This window comes from Micromys minutus, assembly GCF_963924665.1.
Source record: "Micromys minutus genome assembly, chromosome: 1".
Lineage (NCBI taxonomy): Eukaryota > Metazoa > Chordata > Mammalia > Rodentia > Muridae > Micromys > Micromys minutus.
Window position 1 is genome coordinate 70,537,417 of NC_137969.1, and position 20,515 is coordinate 70,557,931.

The 20,515-nt window shown below is 48.0% G+C and overlaps 4 protein-coding genes across 5 annotated transcripts; 2 read left to right on the top strand and 2 right to left on the bottom strand.

Moving 5' to 3' along the window:
* Positions 1 to 334: 334 nt before the first annotated feature.
* Positions 335 to 4,658, top strand: FCER1G (Fc epsilon receptor Ig). The gene is made up of 5 exons (XM_080940060.1): positions 335 to 465; positions 2,919 to 3,010; positions 3,146 to 3,181; positions 4,152 to 4,172; positions 4,315 to 4,658. Exons 1-5 carry the CDS (start codon positions 417 to 419, stop codon positions 4,375 to 4,377), a joined length of 261 nt encoding a protein of 86 aa, XP_080796186.1. The 5' UTR covers positions 335 to 416; the 3' UTR covers positions 4,378 to 4,658.
* Positions 4,659 to 7,469: 2,811 nt separating this feature from the next.
* On the bottom strand, positions 7,470 to 8,405 carry APOA2 (apolipoprotein A2; the record flags this gene model as incomplete). The annotated part of the gene is made up of 3 exons (XM_080921937.1): positions 7,470 to 7,590; positions 7,918 to 8,050; positions 8,354 to 8,405. The coding sequence occupies 3 exons, from the start codon at positions 8,403 to 8,405 to the stop codon at positions 7,470 to 7,472; spliced, it is 306 nt and encodes a 101-aa protein (XP_080778063.1).
* Positions 8,406 to 11,171: 2,766 nt separating this feature from the next.
* TOMM40L (translocase of outer mitochondrial membrane 40 like) lies at positions 11,172 to 15,798 on the top strand. The gene is made up of 10 exons (XM_080924396.1): positions 11,172 to 11,231; positions 11,453 to 11,702; positions 11,974 to 12,041; positions 12,358 to 12,450; positions 12,696 to 12,797; positions 12,950 to 13,055; positions 13,234 to 13,356; positions 13,471 to 13,547; positions 13,756 to 13,858; positions 13,993 to 15,798. Exons 2-10 carry the CDS (start codon positions 11,588 to 11,590, stop codon positions 14,130 to 14,132), a joined length of 927 nt encoding a protein of 308 aa, XP_080780522.1. The 5' UTR covers positions 11,172 to 11,231; positions 11,453 to 11,587; the 3' UTR covers positions 14,133 to 15,798.
* NR1I3 (nuclear receptor subfamily 1 group I member 3) lies at positions 14,916 to 19,270 on the bottom strand (the record flags this gene model as incomplete). Of its 2 annotated transcripts, none has more annotated exons than XM_080924376.1 (8): positions 14,916 to 15,054; positions 15,868 to 15,973; positions 16,170 to 16,283; positions 16,379 to 16,524; positions 16,702 to 16,841; positions 17,046 to 17,215; positions 18,539 to 18,669; positions 19,134 to 19,270. In XM_080924376.1, the coding sequence occupies 8 exons, from the start codon at positions 19,268 to 19,270 to the stop codon at positions 14,925 to 14,927; spliced, it is 1,074 nt and encodes a 357-aa protein (XP_080780502.1). In that variant the 3' UTR covers positions 14,916 to 14,924. The 2 variants fall into 2 exon arrangements, with proteins under 2 accessions (XP_080780502.1, XP_080780501.1); XM_080924375.1 differs by having other exon boundaries at positions 16,170 to 16,286.
* Positions 19,271 to 20,515: the final 1,245 nt, after the last annotated feature.

The window sequence follows — 20,515 nt, forward strand, 5'->3', positions numbered from 1 at the left end:
CCGCTAAGCTCAAATGAAGACTGGGTATATAAAGTTCCAGGTAGGAAAGTAAGGGTTAGGGTGGGACCTAAAGGAGGCTAGGGGAAGCTTGCTACGTCTGAGTGGCAGGTGGGTGGGGTTGTTAAACATGGCAGCTACAACCTTTCCCAAGCATGAACGTCTGCTCGTTCTGTGAGTTAGGTTGGTCCCTTGAAAGGGCTTAGGCTTAGAGGCTAGATCTTCCAGCTCCCCAAGTTGGCCCTTCCGGGAGCTGCCTGGTCTGTAGTACAGGAAGGGGAAGGGGCCAAAGAAGGCGTGGCAGGAAGGAGGGAACTGTGGTCAGGGAACTGTTCGTGGGCACAGTTGGTGTAGCTCCGCATTAGCGTGAGATCACAGCTCCCAGCGCATAGCCCCCGGCGCTGCAGCCCCCGCTCAGGATGATCGCAGCCGTGATCTTGTTCTTGCTCCTTTTGGTGGAACAAGCAGGTAAGTGGAAGGTTTCCTTGAGTCTTAGCTGGACTTGAGTGGGAATCTAGGGCAGGGACTGGGGATGGAAGGAGAAGGCTGGTCTTGGGCGTGTGGGCACAGGGCTGAGGCAGATTCCGAACTTAGCCCTGTTGGGTCCCCACCCAGGCACTACCGTTATTTCCTTCTTTACTGTCCCTTTCCTACCTTCCATACTGACTTTAGACCTTGTATGAAGCGTGAGTGTGCCGGGGTACAGACTGTACAGCACGGAGAGCAGCTTTAGCGATGTTTCATTTCTTGATCAGCAATACCATGGAATGCTTTGTTTAGAGCAGGTATCTAGCTAGTTATATACAAAACCCTCTATATAGCTTGGTGCTTATCTGCGCTTGGGACTAAGGCAGGGAAGTCACCATCTGGGGATGATGAAGGCCATGCCATTCTTTGAACTGATCACGTAGGCAACAGCATGGGGTCCTATAGTTTCAATCATCTGAGAAGAAAAAGCCAGAGTAGCAGAAAAGCTCTGAGGTCCTGATCTGCCTGTGAACTCCCCTCAGCATCACTTACGATGTGGTCTGTCTATCCTGGGAGAATATCTGTGAGGAGGACTACTGTAGCCCAAGTTAGCCTTGAGTTAGCTGAGGCTAACCTTGATCTCCTGATCCTCCTGCCTTCTTTCGAATGCTGGGTTTGTAGGTCTGTACCATGCCCAGCAAGTTTTGAAGAGCACTTCTGATTGACAGCTGACTTTTTTCAGAGGTGGGGTTAAATGTTAGGGGAAAAAAATGACTGGCAAGGAGGGGCACAGAGAAAAGCACAGACTTTGGGGAGCAGGAAACCCGGATTCAAGTTCCAAGTCTTGCTTAACTCTGGCCCTGAGTGTTTCTTAGCTTTTCTGGGTGCCTGGGTTTCATCATCCATAAAATGCTGAAGTTGATGTTTCTTTCACGGGGTAGTTTTGAGATTTATGCAATATCATGTGTGTGAGTGTTGTAGAACAAAAAGAATTTTACCAATTTTGGTAACTTGACATGTGTGGAAGTGGGCAGGGCTACACCATTTTGTCAACAGATAAGGGGACAGGTGGTGTGAAGTGTCCCCCGGCCTTAGAGACTCAAGCTCAGCTAAGGAATGCAAAAAATGTCAAGGTCCCAGCAGCAGGCTAACAGTCACTTATTGCTCCTGATAAGGCTGGGAGCAGTCTCTGGAGCCCAGATCCTGACCAAGCATTTGAGGCAGGATTTTATGTAGCCCACGTTGGCCTCATTCACAGTCTTCCAACCTCAGCCCAGTGTAGTTGTATGGGGCTGCCATGTTCAGTTCCTGTGCCCTTTGTTTTGTGGGTTTTCTTGGTTTGGGGGGCTGCTATTCTGTTTTGTTCCCTATTGGTGGGATGTTTTCCCTTGAGACACTGTATTGAGACAGTGTTTGCTGTCGTGAAACTTGCTCTGTTGACCAGGCTGGCCTCCAGCCCAGAGATCTGTCTGCCTGCCTCCGGAGTGCTGGGATCAAAGTCGTGTGCCATTACCACCAGCTTTTTTTTTTTTTTTGACAGGATTTTACTCTATCCTAGGATGGTCTGAACCTCACTGTGTAGCTCAGGCAATGCTCCTTCCTCAGCCTCCCAAGTGCTGGGATCACACAACCCATCTCTTGGGTGATCCTTTTTTTTTTTTTTTTTTTTTTTTTTTTTAGTTGTACAAACGTCCCTCTTGGAAGCCTAGCATGATTAACAGGGTAGAATAGCAGGAGGAGGAATCCATATTTTAGATTTAGTTTGTGGTCTTTCCTTTGAACTGTGGTCAGCATCCAGCTTCACAGGCAAAGTCAACGCTTCTTAAAGAGCCTCAAAAAGCAGTCACTTTGGTTTTGGTTTGTTTTTTTGGTATTGTTAAGTGTCTGGTGAGGCAGAAAGCAGTGAGGCTGAGAAAATGACCAAGGACAGAATAATTGTCTTCCCTCCCTTCCCCAGTTCACATCCTTCCTGTCCAGCCCTCAGCCACAGGTCACAGGACTTAGCAGAGACATACTCTTGTGGTTTCTCTGCTGAAGCTTGCCACTATTTCTCTCTTCCCCTCCCCTTCTGGGCTGAGGTTTTTGTTTTTTTGTTTTGTTTTTTTTTTTTTTTCGTTTGGTCTCAGCCCAGTAAACTCCAATGGGTTCTTGAGGTAGACAAAGTGCTCAATGATGCCAGAGGAACCACAATACTGAAAAGGGCTATGGGGTGGGAAGAGAGGGAAGTCTATAGTAAACCTAAGTCCTACAAGCAGAACCCTTCATGCTTCTTGTCCCACTCCTGTTGTGGTCTAAAGGGGAAGAGGGGAAACAATAGAGAGGGAGTTAGTTTCTTCCCTTAGAAGAACCCCCACAAGGCTCTGTCCTACCTCTCTGACCCCTTACCCTTCCCTGAGGGACGGCACTCCCCTTCCCTCTACACTGGGTCCCATGGGCGCCCTGTGTCCCCTCAGCTGCCCTGGGAGAGCCCCAGCTCTGCTACATCCTGGATGCCATCCTGTTTTTGTATGGTATTGTCCTTACCCTGCTCTACTGCCGACTCAAGGTAAGGCGGGGTGGGGTGGTCTAAGAACCAGACCCGTGGGGGGGGAGGGGAACCAGGGGGGGTTCCCCATGGCTTAGAGGGAAAGAAGATGGGCCTCCAACTTCTCCTTTGCTGATTGCCTTTCCCCCACTCCAGATCCAGGTCCGAAAGGCAGCTATAGCCAGCCGTGAGGTACGGAGTCTTCCCACATCTGCAAATCAGTGTTTCTTTTCAGGCTCTCAACCTTTCCAGGGCATTAGCCTGAGGTCTGGCGCCTTGAGGCGTGTGTGTTTTAGGTGTTAATCTGGATCCTACCCCTCGACTCAGGATGGGTAACAACCTGCCATCTAGCTGAGCTGCAAATAAAATATCCAGACAGGAAATAATCAAGTAGAGGTGTGTGGGTCTCCCTGTCCTCGTGGATTGTTGGCCAATTTGGTCCACAGGGCAAAGGGAGCAGAGATGTTGTTGGAAGCCCTGTGAAATACGTTTAATGAATGACCACACTGGCACCCACTGTCAGTAGGCAGGTCAACTTTATTTAGAGTGATTCAAGGCTTATACAGTTTTGGGGGACTGAGGGCAGGGATGTCCAGGATGAGCAAAGGCTGGGCGGGGGCTTAGTGTACCTGGCATACTTTATTAGCATAGGGAAGCATTACAGGAATCTCAGGTTCTGGCTGAACAGGTTTTGTCAGGAGAAAGAAAATTGATCCTATAGTTTAATTGGTCTAAGTCTATAAGCTACATGACATTTCTCAAGTGAAGGCACGTTCACACACACACACACACACACACACACACACACACACACACACACGCACGCACTTAGGATTTCCCAGACAAGATCAGAAAAGGAAAAACCCTGTTAACAAAGGGAGTCTCCCATATTGCACTGAGCCCAGAGGCTATATCCTGTCATGGTGGACTCTACCTTAATTAGCAGTTTTCCCACAGAGGTGACAGTTAAGACGTGGGAGAGTTGCATGATGCACTAAAGTGTGTTTGTAGTCATACCAGCAAATGAACAATCATGTGAGTGCTCCTAGCTTCAGGCAGCTAACATTGATCTTGACCCAGATACTCCCTGGGTGGGAAGGAAAATGGTGAGGGGCCCTGAAAAAGGTGGGTCTCTAATACCTTGCTCCTTCCATCTCTGCAGAAATCAGATGCTGTCTACACGGTGAGTGAACCTCATTTTTTTTCTACCTTAGGGGTCAGAAAAAGAGGATGGGGTTGGGAGTCGACTTGATAGGAATGACGTCTGAGGTGGAAGGGGGCCTATGATAATCTCATCCTCTGATCATCCGTTGACTCTCCTGCAGGGCCTGAACACCCGGAACCAGGAGACATACGAGACCCTGAAGCATGAGAAACCACCCCAATAGCTTTAGAACAGATGCCCTTGGTTGCATTCTTTTTCTGCTTCTAATTCTCTCCTAGCTCTCATGGTTGACATGGCTATGCTACCTCCACACTTTTAGAGCTAGCTGACCTTATTCCCATAATCATGCTAGGCTCTAAATCAATGTACACTGGCACATCCCCATCTTTGTCAAAGACTTACTCACTGACGTTTCTTTTCTTCTGTCCTCCTTTGCTTCATTCCTCTTTCCTTCCATGATCCCCAACTCTCACTAAGCAATGGAAAGGGATTACCTCCCAATAAAGCTGCCAGAGATTGGACTCAAGTCATTTTATCATTTGTCACATACTGGTAGAGCTTAGATTAAGTGTTCGGCTGAGTAGTAATAGAGTTTTGAGTAAGGCAGACTCATCTCCCGAGGACATAGAACTCTAGAGCTACTTTGTTCATTTGATGTATGAATGCTGACTATATCTGGATAAGAGGTGGGACCCTTGATCCCTCAGTGCTCTGAGATAGAGATGGAGCAGGGAACATTCTCACACTCTTAACTGTGTTGGGAGTAGGAATGTATTTGGAGAACTTAGAACCTGAGAAATTCCTTTTGTACCCAGTGTGGCTTTTTGTGTCTGAAAAATGAATCATGATTGGTTTGTGCGAAGCCTGTATGTCTACCCCAAATAGCCAATCTAGATAGTATCAATCCAGTGTGTGCATGTTTGAGTTACCATAGCCGAGAAGCTAGACATTCAGAAAGAATGTGATGACGAGGATCATGACAACATCCTAGAGGAAGATTTTATGAGAACTTTCAGGGGATTTGGAAGAAAGAAGGGCCTTAGAGAGAACTTAATAGACAGGTTGGCAAGGCCAAGGGGAACAAGTTGGATCTAAGTGGGAGGTCATTTTTCACAAGGAATCTCCTGACAGTGCCTGTCCTTTTCCCAGAGTCTCCAGGAAGCTCTGCTTGGAAATGTTTAAGCCTTGTTAGGTGCATTTCTTCCTGAAAGGTGTCCCAGCCTACCCCTGTCAATCCTCTGTGCTGGACAACACAGTATGGTGCATAATAATGTATACTTTCCCATTGTATCATTTAATCTGCTTATTGACCTAGATAAGAAATTCAGGTTCTTTGAAATATTAACTTGTCTAAGGTTACCTTGGAAGCAGAGACACTGACTTTCTTGTCTCTATACATAAAAAAAAAAAAACCCAAAAATTGTTTTTTACTATTATTTTTGTTTCTACATTGGTTGATCAAATGCTAGGAACTGAACCTAGGGTTTTACACACACTAGGTAAGGACTCTGCCATTAAATTATTTTTGTTGGTTTTCTTCTGGGGAGGTTGTTTGTTCTGTTTTGAGACAGGGTCTTTCTGTTTTATGGCTCTAGCTGCCCTAGAACTTACTATGTAGACCAGGCTAGACCTGGATTTAGAGATCCAACTGCCTCTGTCTCCTTTTCCTTTTGAAACAATCTCTCTAAATTTTCCTGGCAGGCCGTGAACTTGTTTTATGGCTCAAACATATCTTGAAATTGAAATCCTCTTGTTCCAGCCTCCTAAGTAGCTACAATTACAGATGTATTTCGATGGGCCCAGTAAGAAGCAGAAATATTGAATGAAAAGAAAAAGGGAGTGGTGGAGAGATGGCTCAGTGGTTAAGAGCACTGACTGCTCTTCCAGAGGTCTTAAGTTCAAATCCCAGCAAAACATGGTGGCTCACAATCATCTATAATGGGATCGGATGCAACTGAAAGAAACCGGAACCATTCCCAGTCATGGGAAGGTGAGTTCAAGAAAAGGTGTGAGCCAGGGTAGGTATCTAGGATATTTTAAAGTGTAGGGCAGGGGATGTAGATTCTCTTTTCTCCTCCTTTCTTCCTTGATAGGGTCTCATCATACAGCCTAGGTTGTTTTCAAGTTCTTAAGCTCAAGTAATCCTCCTGTCTCAGCCTCCTGAGTGCTGAGACCATAGGCATATACTACTGTGCATCACATGAACGATTTTAAATTTTATTTATTACTAGGGTGGTGGGAAGTGAAGCCACTACAGCATATGTGTGTTCAGTAGGCACCCCTGAGGGTACCAGAGATGGAATTCAGAGCATCAGGTTTGTTCTGCAGTCTTATCCACTGAGCCACTTTGCCAGCCCCCATCAGGAGGGTTTTTTCCACTAATTTTTATTACCTTTATTTAGTGCAGTGCAGGTGTGTCATGTCATACATGTAGAGGTCAGAGGACAACTTACAGGAGTCTGCTGTCTCCCTTTATCATATGGGTCCCCAGGAATTGAATCTAGGTTCCCAGGCAAGCAAGCACTGTTTGTTTGTTTGTTTGTTTGTTTGTTTGTTCTAGTCACGGTTTCTCTGTGTAGCTCTGGATGTCTTGGAACTCCTGTAGACTAGGCTAGCCTTGAACTCACAATGATCCACCTGCCTCTGCCTCCCAAATGCTGAGATTAAAGGCATGCAACCATCACACAAGCAAAATTAGCTGTTTTGAATCAAGAAACTAGAGCATTTTGGGAGAAAAGGATTAGCCTAACCTCTTTATTATGGGATGGAGAAAATACAGTGTTCCCCAGGTTCAAAAGGAAAGGCAGTGTCTTAAGACACACCGCTGGGCCACTTTTAAAAACCTGAAACAAAACAACAACAAAACTCACCATCTTTTATAGAAAGGTGAAGATGAGATTCTGAGGGCGACCCTTGTTCCCTATTACCTCATGAAGGGATTTTTGTCTGAGAGAGTTCCCTTTCTTTCTTGGTCCATGTCCTTCAGTGAGGCTACAGAGTCATTCACATGGGACACTCCTTGGGTTTGGAGACAAATCACAGGCACCTACTCTGCCAGTCTATTGCTTGTTTCTTCAATCGTTTCTCCACCCGCGACACCAAAACTTGTCTCCTTCTCCTTTTTGAAACATATTTCTTATTCCTTCCTCCTTCTCCTCCCCCACGCTGGTACTTCTCCCAATCACCCAAAGACACAAGAAGTACGAAGTTTAACTCCTTCCGCGTTTATTGGAGAAAACAGGCAGTAGGTAGGGAGAGGGGCTCTAGCCGTGGCCAGTGGGACATTTGTGGTAGGAAGACTGGTCCTGACACATCTCACTTAGCGGCAGGAGCTGGTTTCTCGAGGTTCATTAAACTGCTTAAGAAGTTCATCAGACTAGTTCCAGCTGTCTTGACAAAGGGTGTCAGCTGCTCATGTGTCTTCTCAAAGTATGCCCTGGGGAAGGAAATGACCAGAGGTTAATGTGAAGGGTCTTTGTTGGTGATGAAGGTCCCCAAATAATATACCCTGGTGCACCCTGGTATAGCAAAGCCTGTTAGAGGAGGAGTAGGTAGACCGTCCAGGCAGCAGAGGATCAGACTCTACAGATTGGAGACCAAGGTCCACTTCTTGCTGCCCCCATCTAGGATGAGGGAGGGACTTTTCTCCCCAGTTTAAGCCTGGTCTTCCCTAACCCCAACCCCTGAGTTCAGGTACCTCTGAGAACTGGTTTCCTTCTTGAAGCAGTTCTATAGCCCTTTGAGCTCTCTCCCAGAGACTTACTTGGCCTGGGTCTGAATCTCCGAGGCCTTGGCCTTCTCCACCAGATCCTTGCCATAGTCCGTCATGCTCTGAATGTACTGACTGAACAGGCTCTGCACATCCGGCTCCTCTGCCTGTCTCCGAACCAAAGCTCCTATACAAACGTGTATTGTAGTCTTTGCATTTGGATTGCCAGCAATGAATCCCAGTCTCCCCTCACACCCCATAGGACCCCACCTCGGTTTTCATCCTCTTCCCCAAATTGGTGTCCTGCTAGGTAATTTTTGTTGAAGTTCCTGGTGGTTTGGTTTGGTTCTTTGGACTTTGGAAAGAAAATAATCTTTCTCTTGAGTTCTCTGGCTGGTGCACTCAGCTATAGAAGTACAAGAGTTGGGCAGCCAAGACTCTTTCTTTTGGACACCTTCCTTCTTTTGGATTCCCCGTATCGAAAACTTACCTTCCAGGCTACAGATGGTGACCAGCAGGGCAACCATTGCAAGCAGCTTCATGATGGCAGAATGTGGCCTAGGAACAGTACCGCTGGTGAGAAAGAACACGTCAAATGAGCTTCTGCCTCTTGCAGGAATCCCCCAACCTGGATGCTCACTCTAACTTAGCTCCTTTCCTTTCTACAATTCAAGTCCCATCCTCTTTGCATGTTGCCCACAGCTCTTGCTCTCTCATCATACCGGACCTGTGTTGCAATCCGTCCCGTCGACTCCCAGCTTGACTGGAGGTAGGGGCTATATATACATCTACTCCCCCCACCCCCACCCTGTCAGGTGATACAAAGAATGGCAAGTCCAGAAGGGCAGAGATCATGCTGGAGTAAACAAGCTTTAGAAATGCCCAAAAGGACAAGGCAAAAGGGACTCTTGGTGTCATAGTGAGCTGCAGGGGTATGAACTCTAGTGAAGGGCAATGTCTGCTTAGGATTTATTCTTTTGGGATCAGGAGTTGATGAGTTTATAGGTATTGATAAGGTAATCAGGATTCAAAGTTATTTTTTCTAGAAAGCTCTAACATGAAGCTCTTAGCCCTTGTCATCTTTACCTCATGGACAAACTCCATTCTCCCCAACCCTACAACCCCTTCATAGCAATTTTGCAGAGAGGTGTTTTGGGAACAGGAGGAGGGAGCTGGGCATAGTGGCATGAGCCTTTAATCCCAGCACTGGGGAGGCAGATTGATATTTGTGAATTTGAGGGCAGCCTGATCTATAGAGTGAGTTCTGGGACTGCATAGAGAGACTTTGTCTTTTTTTTTTTTTTTTTTTTTTTAAAGAAAAAACAAAAAGAAGGAAGATTGAAGAGACCCATGGCTACAGTTGCATATTTAGCAGAGGACAGCGTTGTCTAGCATCAATGGGAGAAAAGGCCTTTGGTCCAGTGAAGGCTCTTTCTCCCAGTGTAGGGGAATGCCAAGGCGCTGAGATGGAGAGGGTGGTTGGGAGAGAGAGCAGCAAGTGGAGGGGAGGGGGATGAGAGTTGGGGGGGGGAAGGGGAGAACATTTGAAATGTAAATACAGAGAATATCCAGTTATCCTGTAAAATAATTTTTTTAAAAAGAAGGAAAATGAATTGAAATAGGAGGTGGAAAGGAAGGGGGCATGAACATCTCTCTCTCTCTCTCTCTCTCTCTCTCTCTCTCTCTCTCTCTCTCACACACACACACACACACCCCTCACAGACATACAAAGACACATGGAGAAAATCCTTTGGAATTATTGCATTTGATAAGTTTTGTGAATGAAATTCCTTTAAAATAATCATGCAATACAAGTCCACTTATGGGTTCCCATCAATGTTTATCCCCTACCCCCAAAAAGCAAATTCAGAAAAATAGCCTCTGCCCTCCTGCTCTCAACCTCAGTAGTTAAGAAGCTCTGTCCAAATAAGGTCAAAGGTTCCTGGTCATTTGATCACCTTATCAGTTAGGTACTGACCCCTGGCCCCAGCTCTAATTGTGTAGAAAAACAGAGGTACAATTCCTAGGCCTAGCTAGGTAGATACTGAAAACATTCCTATTGTTCATTGCCTCAAGCTTACCCTGTGTGCACTGGAACATTCGTGAGAGATATAGGTAGAAGTGTGGAAGCTAGTGAGGGAAGGTGCAACCGAAGACCAAGACATCTTATTTTATTTATGTATTTTGCTTCCATGTGTGTCTGTGTAAGAGTGTCAGATTCTTTAGAACTAGAGTTACATTATAAACTGCTATGTGGGTGCTGGGATTCGAACCTGGGTTCTTTGGAAGAGCAGCCAGTACACACACACACACACACACACACACACACACACACACAGTGTCTGTTTCTATGCTCTATTGCATGTATGAATGCAAGTACACTATTAGAGATGGTTGTGAGCTACTATGTGATTGCTGGGAATTGAACTCAGGACTTCTGGTGAAGCATCTGAGTCATCTCACCAGCCCTGCCAGTGCTCTTACCCACTTAGCCATCTCTCCAACACCAAAAACTGAGACATCTTGCACATTTCCAGTTGTCCTCTTGTATCTCTAGTGTCACATTACTGCCTGGCCCTGGCCCTGGAGGCTGTCGTATTCTTGGATTTTGTTTGTCCTTTCTGCAAGTAAATAATAACTAGAGAGGACAGCTGCCTCAGAGGCTAGTTAAGCCCACAACTCTCTCTTCTCAATCAAACCTTCAATGCCATTTCTATTCTAATAAGAAGGGAAGGTCTGTGAATTCCAGAGGGAGGAGGTAGATGGGGTAGGGTTGTTTTCTAGGGGAGAGCTGTGTTTGTGAGTAGCAGTCCTTTGGAACTGTATAGTGGAGAGCTGTGGGAGTTCTCCAGCAGTTTTCGGGAAGGTGGAGGGTAAAGTGAATTACGTCTTCACAATCCCTGAGTGTTTCTCCATAAAATACGTCTTCAAACTATAGTTTCACTTTTCTCACGACCGGTTTAAGGAACTCTAGTGTTTTAATAGGCAAAATGCTCCCTCTAGTGTCTTGAATGCTCACAAGTTTTTCTCGACCTTGAGGAGGCTGGGCGATTATAGACTCACGTCTAAAAGGCCACCCACAAACTCCCATTCGCCACTGCAGCTCGAACTGAAGCTCTGAGGCCGTCAGGCCTGCCACTCTTCTGTTTTCTCCTCTCCTATTGGTCACTAGTAAATCGAGGCACCTTTTTCATCATTGAGTAGGTTGGGTCTTTGGGCGCTTCCTTTGCCCATTACCAAGATGGCTCCTACGGCCATGCTAGGAATACAAGCTGAAGCTGCAGTTCTGCCATTACTCAAGATGGCTGCCCCCATCAAGATGACCGGGGTGTGCCTAGGGGAAAGAGGCAGCGGGATGGTCTGAGATGGTAAGGGCTAGTGTTCCATTGCGGGCAGACTCTTGGGACGTAGGGATGAAGAACAGAGAAACTAGGAAGTCAGCTGAAGTCTGTGGTCGTAGTTAAGACTAGATAATGGGAGAGTGGACGGAGGTGACAGGTGGGGGTGAGGGATCAACGATGGGGCGGGAGTGTGCCTGGGATTCAACTTTCGCATCGCTACTTTCTCCCGCTACTGTTTCTTATTGCAGGTCTAGCATTGAAGCATATGGAAGTTTCTGAAACTGGGGAGCCTGATGATGGGGGGTGGAGCCCGTGGAGGATAGAGGGAGCAATAGATTTTTTCCCCAGGCTAACCCCAACCCCTCCCTGTCCTCTGGACTAAAATGGGGAACACCCTGGGCCTGGCACCGCTGGGGACTTTACCCCGCCGGAGCCACCGTCGAGAGGAACCGCTGCCCAACCCCGGGAGCTTTGATGAGCTGCACCGGTTGTGCAAAGGTGAGACCGCAGCATTTGGGTACCGCAGGATGAAGGAGTAGAGAAGGGGAGGGTCTTGAATGCTGATGTCCAGTGATGTGAACAGAAAGGGGAGATCACAGCTGGAGCATCCAGCAGTCAAGAAGGATCAGATGCTCAAAGTAGAGCATTTTGTTGCAGGATTTGAAAGGAGGTCATTTCCTCCCGTGCTTCATATGCGATTGAAAGGGGAGTCTATCCCCGGGGTTAGGGGTCCTTATCTGTGCTTGTTCCTTCCCTTCGATTCCTTCAGATGTATTCCCAGCACAGATGGAAGGCGTGAAGCTGGTTGTCAACAAGGTTCTGAGCAGCCATTTCCAGGTGCTCCCACTTCTCTGGTCCTCCTTAACACTCCTCCCTGTCTATCCCTGGATCCTCTTCTTCACACCTATTAGTCCGGTCTTAGCCAGGCTATGTGGGACCAATGAGGGAAGATCTGGGGTCCCTTTTTATCCCCTTTGCCTTTTAGCGACAACATGTGGGACTTGTTGCTTAAAATTCAGTGACCCTCTGCATACGTTGGAATAGTTGAGGTTTTAAAAAGCCCCCTCTGGATAAAAAAAAAAAGGTCAAGGGTGGGATCTTGGATTGAAGGGAAATAGAATGCTATGTTCTCCATTGTCTCCTCTTTCCTCAGGTGGCTCATACTGTGCACATGAGTGCCCTGGGCTTGCCAGGGTACCACCTCCATACCGCCTATGCGGGGGACTGGCAGCTGAGCCCCACAGAGGTGAGGGCTCCCCCCCATTTGTCTCAACTGTCTAAAGCCCACATGGACATAGGTCTTGAGAATGTGTGTGTGTTCAGCAGCTATGTTCTCGGTTCCTCTTCTGAACGGGAAGCTATCCCTGTGCAAAGGTGTCCGAGTTTGTCTTTGGCGTCCACCAGGGGGCGCTGTGAGACGTTGCTGAAATCTCTTGTTCATGTTTCAAGCTACCTTCCCTTCTCAGTCTTACTGTCTCTGCTCCTTAACAGGTGTTCCCCACTGTGGTGGGGGATTTGGACAGCAGCGGCAGTCTCAACGCCCAGGTCCTGCTTCTGTTGGCAGAACGGCTGCGGGCTAAGGCTGTCTTCCAGGTGACCCACAGTTCCTGCCTCCATCCACCGAGGCACCTCTCTTTCTCTTCCATGGGTATCCTGCCTTGGGGGACGCAAGGGGAGGAGGAGCAGAGGTAGTACTGAACATAAAAAGAGAGACGGCTATTTTATTTCTTACCTTCCCCACCCAGACCCAGCAGGCCAAGTTCCTGACATGGCAGTTTGATGGCGAATATCGGGGAGACGACTATACAGCCACTCTGACCCTGGGAAATCCGGATCTGATTGGGGAATCAGGTGGGGAACTGAGGCAGAGTTCTTGCCTGTCCATTTGGAAGAAAGAAATAGGTCAACAGTATTGTTTTATGTGTAGTGCAGTGTGGAGATTAGATAAGGAACTTTCTGGTTATGCTGAGGTGGGGCTGACAGGCGGTAAGAAAATAAACCTGACTCCCGTGTCCTCTCTCCCTGACAGTGATCATGGTTGCTCACTTCCTGCAGAGCATCACTCATCGGCTTGTGCTAGGAGGAGAGCTGGTTTATCACCGGCGGCCAGGAGAAGAGGGGGCCATCTTGACTCTGGCTGGGAAGTACTCAGGTATGGGACCAAGGGAATGGTGGTGAGGAGGAGCGATTCTGGGCTCTTCTGGGATTCCTTGCCTATGTCTATGATAGTGACTGTGTTTTCCCTCCGTTCTTCCCCACCCCCCAGCTGTCCACTGGGTAGCTACACTGAATGTCGGGTCAGGTGGGGCCCATGCAAGTTACTACCACAAGGCAAATGAACAGGTAAGACAACTGAGCTCAGCCCCCAGCCTAGTAAATCAGTCAGAATCTTCTGCCCCTCGAGTCTCCCCAGGCTTCTGGCCTATTATTCTCCCTACCCTCATCTGGTCTGCATTTTCACGCATGCGTTCCAGCTCTCCCATACCCTGTCAGCACTCCTGTGGTATCTATGGTGACGGATCCTCCTCTCATTCTTGTCCCTGCTTCTCAGGTTCAGGTTGGAGTAGAGTTTGAGGCAAATACAAGGCTACAAGATACGACCTTCTCCTTCGGTTACCACCTGACTCTGCCCCAGGCCGACATGGTGTTTAGAGGTGAGGGCTTTGAGACACTTAGAAGTGGTGAAGGATTTGGGGCTATGCAGGGAGGGAGGCCCTACCTTAATTTCTGTTGACTCCATACTCCAAGTCCCGCTAACCAACTGGGTCAATATACTTTTCCCTGGCAGGCGTGGTGGATAGTAACTGGTGTGTAGGTGCTGTGCTGGAGAAGAAGATGCGTCCCCTGCCTGTCACCCTCGCTCTCGGAGCCTTCCTCAATCACTGGCGAAACAGATTCCATTGCGGCTTCAGCATCACTGTGGGCTGAGGTTGTCCTGGAAGCAGCCTCCACAGCAGCTGGAACCTTTGAGTCTGATGCCCTAGGGCCAGAGACTAACTAGTTCCGTCTCCAGAGCCTGCCTTGCTGGGTGACTCCTAGGTCCCAAGGGCAGAGTGGGGAACAGGACAATGTTCTCCTCAGAACTGGAACTGCCACAGAATCATTTTTCCAGTTAGGTGGTGGGATGAGGCTCCCAGTACTGCCATCGGCCCCATTGTCATTTTCCACAAGCTCTATGGCTCTGGGGGGAAGGAGAAGGACTAAGGGATATGTCTGGCTTCCCTCCCCCTACTTTTTTCGTTATTTTTGTTCCATTAAGATATTAGTTTCTCCTCCTTCAAAGCAGAGAAATCTGCATGAAAATAGGGAGCAGAAAAAAAGCCCCCTATCCCATTTCTCCTGGTTTTTCCAGTCCTTGGCCTCCCAGGTTTGAGCAAGTAGGATTAAAGAGCTGAATCTTTGGCCATGGAAAGACCAAAGAATGGGCCCACACATTCCTAGAAGGGACTTTATTCACCTCTTACCCCTGAGGCTTTCATCTTTCCCATCCTCTGTGTTTCCAGAGAACAACTTTGGCCCTATAGTCACCCAACTCCCTCCTCTCTGTCCCCTACCCGCTCCATGCCCCCACTGATGACCACACAAAGAGACAGTTACTGTTCAGAGATTCATTGCCATAACCGAGCTCCTTTCTGCTGGTTCCCCTTTTGGGTATCAGTTCTTTACCCTTTCCAATCCAATGTATCCCAAGGGGTCTGGGCAAGGATGCAGGTCTGGGCCTCAGCTGCAAATCTCCCCAAGCAGCGGCATCATAGCAGACAGTCCCTGGATGCGCTGAATTTCATATGAGTATGCGTTGTTTATACTCCGCAGCTCAGCCAACAGGCCCATCAGCTTTGCATACAGAAACCTTTGGAGGAAGTAGCAGGGTTACCAGGCAAACGAGGCAGCTGGGAGTCCTGTGCTGGTTCTCATCCCCTGAACTGTCCCTCAGAGAGGCTAAGTCTGAACAAGAAGGGCTTCGATCAACACTTTTCCTCCTTTGTGTCTAGTTTTTCCCGAACCCAGGGCTTTGAGGTCAAGTGTAAAGCAAATACTTGGCCAGAACTTCAACTGTATAGAATCTGGGGGTGGAGCCTCCTTAGATGGAGTTCTAAAGGTGGGTGTGTTAACCTACGGCACAAAGCATCCCCCTCTTAGCAAACACATTGATTAGGGAGCAAGCAGAGCAAAAGAGGCAGAGACTTCTGAGTCTGGACTGTTGGACTAGGGACAGGCTTTGTCCGTCAAAGTGTGAAGGGTCCAAATTTCAATGGGATTGAAAACTTCAAGGAATTAATTCAAAGGAGAGGAGTACCCCCCCCCCAAAAAAAGAACAAGACTTTGAAATTTGAAATTTTGGCTTTAGTTTGGAAAAATGGGAGAGGTGAGGTGAGAGATGTCCCTAATCTCAGGAATGCTGCCACACACAGGCCATGAGCCATACTTGCATCTACTGACTGACAACAGCAACAAAAGCCAAAAGCTTGGAAAAGTGCTCCGAACAGGGTTGGAGCAGTCTGGGCACTGGGACTGTTGTTAAGGGGCGGCCCAAGGGGAGGTCTAGATTCCTAAGTACTTGGTTTCCCAAAGGAAACAAGAGTAAAATGCATTCATCCGGAGCTCAGTGTTTCTCAGATCCCTTCCTTCAGTGCAGCCTCCAAATCCACAGCCTCCTACCTACCGACTTTGGAGCCTTGACTGCTGTTCCAGAATGTGGTTGTTCAGAATCAGCGCCATCTCTTCTTGCAGCTGATCAATCTCTTCTCTTTGGGTAACCCCAGGCCTGTCTGAGATAGGAGACTGGGAAGGACAAGGCGGTAGGGGGCATGGATGGGAAGCCTCACATTGTAAGGGGTGGGGCTGGGGATGGTATAGACCCTCTCTTAGGCTTGAGAGCTAGATGGTCAGGGATGGATTCAAGGAGCTGACAGTTTGGGTAGAGGCGGTGGGGCCCGAGTTTCCCAGCTTCGGGATGATTCTCACCAGGAGAGAAGAGGGCCATGGCAGCCATTAGCACATACTCGGGCTCCTGGAGCTGCAGTCCTTTCAGGGTTCTGTGGAAGTGCATGATCAACTCCAGAAACTCGTACTGGAACCCTACTGTGAGACATGGTAGGCTGAGGAGCCTCCTGGCCATTGCTCCGCACCTCTTACTGCCAAGATATATACCCTGTACTGTACCACTGTCTCACCATGGACTGCGTCTTCCATCTTGTAACAAAGAGGCCCACAGAGGAAATTCTGCGTTTGAAGACAGAATGTAGTGTTGAGTGAGATATGCAATATTTCCACAGCTGCTCCTTTGAGAAGGGAGATCTGGTCCTCCATGGTTAGGGACCTGTGTTGGGCAGAAAACGAGGGTACTTTAGACTTAGGTCTATCCGTTTAAAAGGCCCAACGAGCACTCTTAACACTGAAAATGTAAGACCCTAGAGCTCAGAAAGGCTAAAAGATATGTGTGCACTTTAATCTGAGACTGGTATGATTTGTGAAGCACTTGCCATGTGTTACTCACCGGAAAAGGGGCAGATCCTTGGTGAACTTGATAATCTGCTGCACCATGAAAGTATTGATATCTGCAAAGTGTGTGAGCAGAGGCAACACGGGGGCCAGAGGCTGGAAAGGCCGGTGATGGATGAACAGGTAAGCCGGAGGCTGTAGGGTTCAGAGCATTAGTGAGAGGCCCCAGCGTTGGCTGTCCTTCAGGCCTCACCAGGCTTATCTAAGAAGGGGTTTTTGCGGAGGAACCTGCCCAGTCTGGGATTCTAGAGACCTGTTCTCCATCAGGGCATGGCACCATAGCCTTCTTCCTTGGGCCACCTCATCAGGTACCCAGGCCAAATCCTGGTAAGTTCTCACCCTGAACTGCACAAACTGGTCAAACATGTGGCCCACATGGCGAGTGTGGGCCCCCAGGAGGATCTGGACCAGCTCTTTCTGCTGCTGATTCAGTTGCAAAGATGCTTTCTGTGCCCGCCGCTGTGCCTGTCTGGCTCGTCGCAATGCCAGGGCCTCTGCTGACAGTATCACTGTGCCAGGCAAGAGAGACGACAAAGCTGTTGAGACCAGCAGAGAGCATCTTTCTGCCAGTCCTGAGTTGGGGCTACTCAATCTCTCCATGTGAGGAAGGACCAACTAAGGAAGAAAGAGTTTCTGAGGCTTCTTTGGATTTCACAGTGTCTCCAGGTGGCAGGGGGAATCCCTGCACACTTGGGGAATCCCTGCACACTTGGGGCATCCCTGCACACTTGGGAAATCCCTGCACACTTCTGTCGACCTCATATTTATGTGTGATACACTTCAGCAGAAAACAGTGCACCATGGGAAAGAAGGGAAGGGTGGAGAATAAGTGGGAAGGCCATAAGATACTTAGCTCCTTGGAAACATTGAAGAGGGGTCTTAATATTGGAAACATCACCTTGTATCTGCATAAATTGTAATTTCAAAGGTTCTGAGGCCAGATGTCAGTGGGTGTAGTAACTCTAACTCAAGCCTCGTGTTTTTCAGAAACAGACTCCGGCAACACTTCCATAGTCATACAGTAAGTGACAGTGGTTGGTCACTTGGCGTCTACTGCTCCATGTTGAAAAGCAGAATGACAGGGAAAAGCAAGAGTCTGAGTGACAGACGGGCTTGATTTAGAAGTAGGATTCCATTTCCTAGCTGACTTGGACAACTTAAGTTGTGGGAGACCAGCCTCACTGTTGGAAGTATAGCACAGCTTTTCTGTCACAGAGGAAGCACAATAAATAAGAAGTTCCTATGAGGTGACAGGTAGTATGTACTTAAGAGATAGAAGAGAAGAAGCAGGCCGTATGAATATCTAAGGGAAGGGCATTTCAGGCAAGGGAAAATGGGAAAGCCTTGGGGAAGAGTATGCTTGACATACATGCTCAAGGAGAGCACTAAGCCAGTATGTACTGGAATGTACTGAAGGGGGTTAAGAGACAAAATCTGAAAGGGGATATGCATAAAAGCATGTACCTTAAAAGGGATAGGAATGGGGGAGAGACTGGAGGGATGAGTTAAAAGCACTTGTTGATCTTGCAAAGAACCTGGGTTCAATTCACAACATCCACATGCCAACTCACAACCATCTGTAACTCCAGTTCCTGGTGATCCAACACTCTTTTCTAACCTTTGTGGGCCCCAGGCACACACATGGTACTTAGACATATATACAGGCAAACATACACATTAAAAATTAGTGTTTTTAAGACAAGAGATTAGAAATTTTGAAAACAGGCATAATCTGATTAGTTTCGAAAAGCTTACTCTGCCTGCTACATGGACATGAGCAAAAGCAGAGATGTAGAGTCCGTGGACTCCTGGAATGATAGGGGCCAACTCACTGTCTTTCCTCATGCCAACATTCAGACACTTCTGCAACCTGCAGGCCGGACAGTGGCGTCTCTGGGCCTTGCTGACCTCACACCTTCCAGCAAACGGACAGATGGGACCAACGGTTTTGCTGACTGTTCGTCTGTGAGACAGACAGTACATGGTATTAGATGGCAGAGAACATGCAGGTGGGTACCAGAGAACCCTGTAAGGACATGGCCTGAAAGACTGACTGATTTAACAACAGGATAATCTGAGGTGTGCCCAGAGGTCTTCAGGGGCAATTGGAGCATTTTCATGAGAACCCAAGGTCACTCAGGAGGGAACCCTTGTGTACGACTAACTTGGCACCTTGCAGACAGTGTGTGTTCAACAAGGGCTCTTGATTACTAGGCTGTGTCTCTAGGACAGATGATGAGCCTGCTTTGTGATTCTGTCACCAGGTTCAGACCGTGCTGTGGTCAGCAAGACTGAGGGTGCCAGACACAGGGTACCTCAGCTTAGCCGCAAGAGTATCATAACTGAAGAAACTTGGGAATATGCCAGTGTTTAAAAGTGTTCTTGATAGGAACATGGGGTTCTTTCTGCTGGGGAGAAAGCACTCACCTGAAGAAGCCCTTACAGCCCTCACAAGTCAGGGCATGGAAATGGTAGCCCGTGGCTCGGTCTCCACACACCGCACAGTTCCTCGGCCCATACTCTTCTCCACCGGCCATGGTTTCTAGCGTTAGAGTAGCTGTCATGGTCCCCTGAATGTGGGAGGAGTTAAAAGTCAGCTCTGAGCCACAGGGCCACTCTTCTTTCTCTTCTGCAGAATCTCTTCCCAAGACTGTCTGACTCCAGATCCCCAGTGCTGTCTACACTAAAAGCAAAAATGTTGCTTTAAGTCTCTGGCCTCCAACAAATTACCTACCTGTTTCTCTTAGGCAGCCAGCCACATGCAAACCACAAAACCTGGTGTAGGATACCTCTCGCCAGGCCACCTGCTTTTCTTAGGATCTCAGGAACTGCCGGGGATTAGAGGTTGTGGTCTTCAGTGCCTGGAAACCAAGGGATGTCTCTTGCATAGGGCTGCCAGGTATTCTCAGTGCCATATGTAGGTAGGACACAGACTCTGGACCCAGGGCAAAGACCTGGGTGTGTGTGTGCTCCAGGGGAGGGGGGGTCCTGGCATGCCCGAGAAGTGTTGGTTGGTGGCAGATGGGGAGGGACTAGGATCTCATGACTCATTGAAAGCTGCTGCTTACCAGGCTCACGGAAGCTTTCCCCATGGGTGAGCTTTAGGCTAAATCTACAGTCCCCTTTCTGCATGGATCCTGAACAAGCCAGGAGACAGTGGGAGAGATGGCAAGCCTCTTCACATGTAGTTTGCAACCAGTAAAGGAAAAGCTATAACAAGTATAACCAGGCTCCCAAAGGATCTTAATTATTTTTTATTGATTTGTTTTTAATGTGTACACCTAGTACCCACAGAGATCAGAGGACAGTGTCTGGTCTTCTGGGGCTGGAGTTATAGGCAGTTGTGAGCTGGCATGTTGGGTACTAGGAATTAAAACTGAATCCTCTGCAACAGTGCTCTTAGCCTCTGAGCCCCAGGAATCTGCTTAAAAAGGACTTTAGTATTCTAGTTAAGAACTTAAGTGTAACAATGGAAGAGACCCCACTTTCTTACATGGGGTGACTGAGATGTGAGTAAAAGTGAAGTCTAGGTGCTGGTGGGATGGCTTTGTCTGTAAAGTGCTCACTAGGTAAGCATTTCTTGATTTATTTTGTATGTGAGTGCACTGCCGCTGTCCTCAGACACACCAGAAGAGGGCATCAGATCCCATTACAGATGGTTGTGAGCCACCATGTGGTTGCTGGGAATTGAACTCAGGACCTCTGGAAGAGCAGTCTGTGCTCTAACCACTGAGCCATCTCTCCAGCCCCCACTTGGTAAGCGTCATTGGGTAAGCACTAAGAGCTGAGTTTAATTCCTAGAACCTATG